Consider the following 3,847-nt stretch of genomic DNA (forward strand, 5'->3'; position numbering starts at 1 on the left):
CAATTTTTTGTAAATTTAAAATTTAAAATAGATTTTTATTTACTGTTCTTTATTCACTATCTTGGATGTATACTTTTCGCATACATACTCGTTAGATTTAACACTAGATTTACAGGCATTGAGTATGTATTTTGTTTTTTGTACTGAAATCCATCTTTTTGACTTTTGGGTATATTAAAATGCAATTTTTTGTAAATTTAAAATCTGAAATAGATTTTTATTTATTCTTCTTTATTTACTGTCTTGGATGTATACTTTCTGCATACATACTTGTTAGATTTAATGCAAATATAATTAGAATATAATGAATTGAGGTTAATATTTTATTCGTCGTGATGGTCACTGCCCAACTTCTTCAGCTAATTGAAAGAGAAAATTCTTTCGAGATATGTTTACTGCAGTGATCTCTTTGTATGTAATATCCAGACATTGATGGCTGCCAAATATAAAAACAATTATAAAACACGTGAAGGGGTCATCTAGGGAGAGATCCTGTTTTCACAATATTTTCTTCATTATTCTTTTTTTTATTTCACTTTCGCTTTTAATATTTGAAATAATACGCATTCTTTTTTTTTAGTATGTATTGCGATAATTTTCATTCCCACTGTCGTCAGAATCTTCAATTTCGTTGATATTGTCAAATTCTTCCTCGCTTTCGCACAATTCCTTTATATCAGAATCCGATCCAGATTAGTCTTCATTTATTTTTTTTATTATTCTTTTTTATCAATTCCATATCTTTTGAAGACTTGCCCGTAATACCCTTAGCTGAATAGGCAAAATATAAATGTAAAAAAATATATTTTATTATAAATTTTGAAAATATCTTGAAAAATTCAAATCTTCACTCACGAAAATAAATTTTTACTAAGCTTCCAAATAGCACGTATTTTTTTTTTTTTTTTACAAAACGCACTTGAAATTGTCTTTCACGTGGATCTATTTGTTTTAATAAAATAATAAGACAGATTCGCTTACAAAAATCACTTCTTTTCTCTGCAAAATTCACCGTTGAAAGAATTATTCGTTATCATATCACAATTCTAAACAACTTGTTTGCTCATGTATCTATCGTCAAACAGTCGTCGTTTGCTTCGTGTTACTTTTTTTCTTACTCATTATTATTTTCTATATTATTGATCTATATAAATTAAACCCGTCAAATTGACGGATTTTCGTAAAAATAGGTATACAATATCTAGAAACAATAAAATATAAACATTATGTAACAATATGTAATGTCTAAAGACCAATATTCAGAATTTTTAAGATCGAAAACCCGTCAAATCTGAGCGTTAAGATTTTTAGATTGGTTTCTCTTTAACGGAGGCAGTTTTGATCGCAAATATTTTTCACACCCGCAGTCGAACCCCCGCAGATTCGCCAGGCATTCGCCGAGGAGACGCTTCAACCGGGACCGAGCATGTTCCTCAAGTGCGTAGCGAGCGGCAACCCGACCCCCGAGATCACCTGGGAACTCGATGGCAAACGTTTGTCCAACACGGAGAGGCTTCAGGTTGGCCAATACGTGACGGTGAACGGCGACGTGGTCTCCCATCTGAACATATCCAGCACTCACACGAACGACGGTGGACTGTACAAATGCATCGCAGCTTCGAAGGCAAGGCCCCCTTTTCCTTCCTTCTCAAATGAATACACTTTTTCAATAAAATCTATTTTTATTGAAACTTATCATAGATCAGATATTAACGGTTGATTAAAATTTATTTAAAAATTTATATATCTCGAAAATAAGAGAGCTAAGTTTGTAAAAATTTTTTTGTGGCATTAAAATTATAAATATAAATTTAGAAATTAAATGTTATACGAACTTATTGATATCTAGTTTTTTTTTAGAAATTAATTTAGTTTAGATATAGAAATTTTATAAATTAAAATTATGTTTAATTTATAAATTTTTAATGAGAACTTTTTTTTTAAGTAAATTTTGATATTATAGAAGTAATTTTTTTTTAATTAAAAAAATTAATAATTTAGTTTGTAATAATTAAAAATTTAAATTAAAAATTTTTTACGTGTCTTATAATAATATAATAAAAATAGAAATCGGTCATTTCTGTCTGTTAATCAATAACATATCGATAAAATGATCATAATTCTCAATTTCGAAAATTAGTCGGTAATTTTTCCGTTATCTTTTTCTAGAAACGTTTCTGGAATATTAAAGCATCGATGTAAAATTCTAATCTACAATGAATATAATAACAACAAAGAAAAGACACGATCTTTATAATCTAAATTTACGTACGGAAAAATGAGAATTTTTTATCACAACGAGTAATAAAAATTTAAGAAAATTCAACGAATAGATGGGCTCAAGAATCGCCCATCCATCTTTTTCTTTTCGAGAAGCGAAAAAAATCGGATAATAAATTAATTCGAACTGATTACAGGTCGGATCAGCGGAACACTCGGCACGTCTCAACGTCTACGGTCTCCCCTTCATTCGCCACATGGACAAAAAGGCCATAGTAGCCGGTGAAACTCTTCGCGTCACTTGCCCGGTTGCCGGATATCCGATCGAGAGCATCGTGTGGGAGCGGGACACGAGGGTGTTGCCGATCAACAGGAAACAAAAAGTCTTCCCCAACGGGACCCTTATCATCGAGAACGTGGAGAGGATGAGCGACCAGGCTACCTACACGTGCGTCGCGAGAAACGCTCAAGGTTACAGCGCCAGAGGAACGTTGGAAGTTCAAGTGATGGGTAAGTTTCTTTATATTCGTCGTATTTATACAAGCGAACAAAATCCGAGTTTTATCACTCGATTCGACCGAGATTCGAGATTCGAATATATATTTTCCGCGATTGATTAAAAGAGTAGCTTTATATTCGTTTATTTCAATTCGTTTTCTTTTTTTTTTTTTGAACGAATAAACGTTCGATATTTATCGCGTATATATTTAAATAATGAATCGTATCTCGCGTTAAAAACGTTCTTTTCAGGTTGTATCCAGGTGTTAGGACGAGCGTTTATACACGATAACGTTTCTTATCTTACAGCTCTAATAACCACTCTTTCAGCGAATCCCGACGCTTATCGATGATTTCGATAAGAATTACCAGTCCAATAATCGTCGAGTATCCCGGCCGAAAGATCGTCGTGTAATACGCGCGAGACCTTTTCAGTCCAGAAAAATCGCGTAACACGGACACGGACCCCGTCAACGTTTTGTAACCGCGCGTGGATCGTCTCGAAAAGAGGGACGAGCGCTTTTCGTTGGAATGTTGGTATGGCGGTGGCTATATATATCTATATATATATATATCGACCGTAAGAAAAATCTGACTCGCGTTGTTCTCCGTTTTCGCGAGTCGCAATCGAGTCTGCTGCACAGAGTACCGTGTCCCTGAATCGACGCGTACATCGACGGATCGGCTTCCCTCGTTCTCTTTTTCATTCATCGAAAAAGAAAGAAAGAAAGAAAGAGAGTCGAGAACGCAGCCGATCCATCGACGTCGAACCACGTCGGTCCACGTGACGTGTACATCGCTCGCGACATACCTGTCATCACACGTCCATACATCGATCCTCCACCCTCAGTGCCGCCCACGATACAGCAGTTCTCGTTCACCAAGCTACCCATGAACGCCGGGGAGTTCGCAAACCTGCAGTGTATCGTACCTACCGGTGACCTGCCTTTGAACATACGTTGGAGCTATCCCGGAGAGGAGATGGGCGGTTCCTCAGGCGTGCTTGCCAAGAAGGTCGCGGATCGCGTTAGCATGCTCATGATCTCGGTCATCACCGCGAGACACGCGGGGGAGTACGTTTGCACCGCTGAAAACGCGGCTGGAACCGCGTCCCACTCCACCACGCTCA

At 36.2% G+C, this 3,847-nt stretch overlaps 1 protein-coding gene across 1 annotated transcript in view; it reads left to right on the top strand.

Moving 5' to 3' along the window:
- The window catches only part of LOC102672401 (Down syndrome cell adhesion molecule-like protein 1 homolog), a 74,523-nt gene that overhangs the window by 38,413 nt on the left and 32,263 nt on the right, over positions 1-3,847 (top strand). The window contains 2 exon segments of the mRNA XM_031511334.1: positions 1,368-1,624; positions 2,418-2,730. Coding sequence (XP_031367194.1) covers positions 1,368-1,624; positions 2,418-2,730 — 570 coding nt within the window.

Source organism: Apis dorsata, unplaced genomic scaffold (genome assembly GCF_000469605.1).
Source record: "Apis dorsata unplaced genomic scaffold, Apis dorsata 1.3 scaffold_307, whole genome shotgun sequence".
Taxonomy (NCBI): domain Eukaryota; kingdom Metazoa; phylum Arthropoda; class Insecta; order Hymenoptera; family Apidae; genus Apis; species Apis dorsata.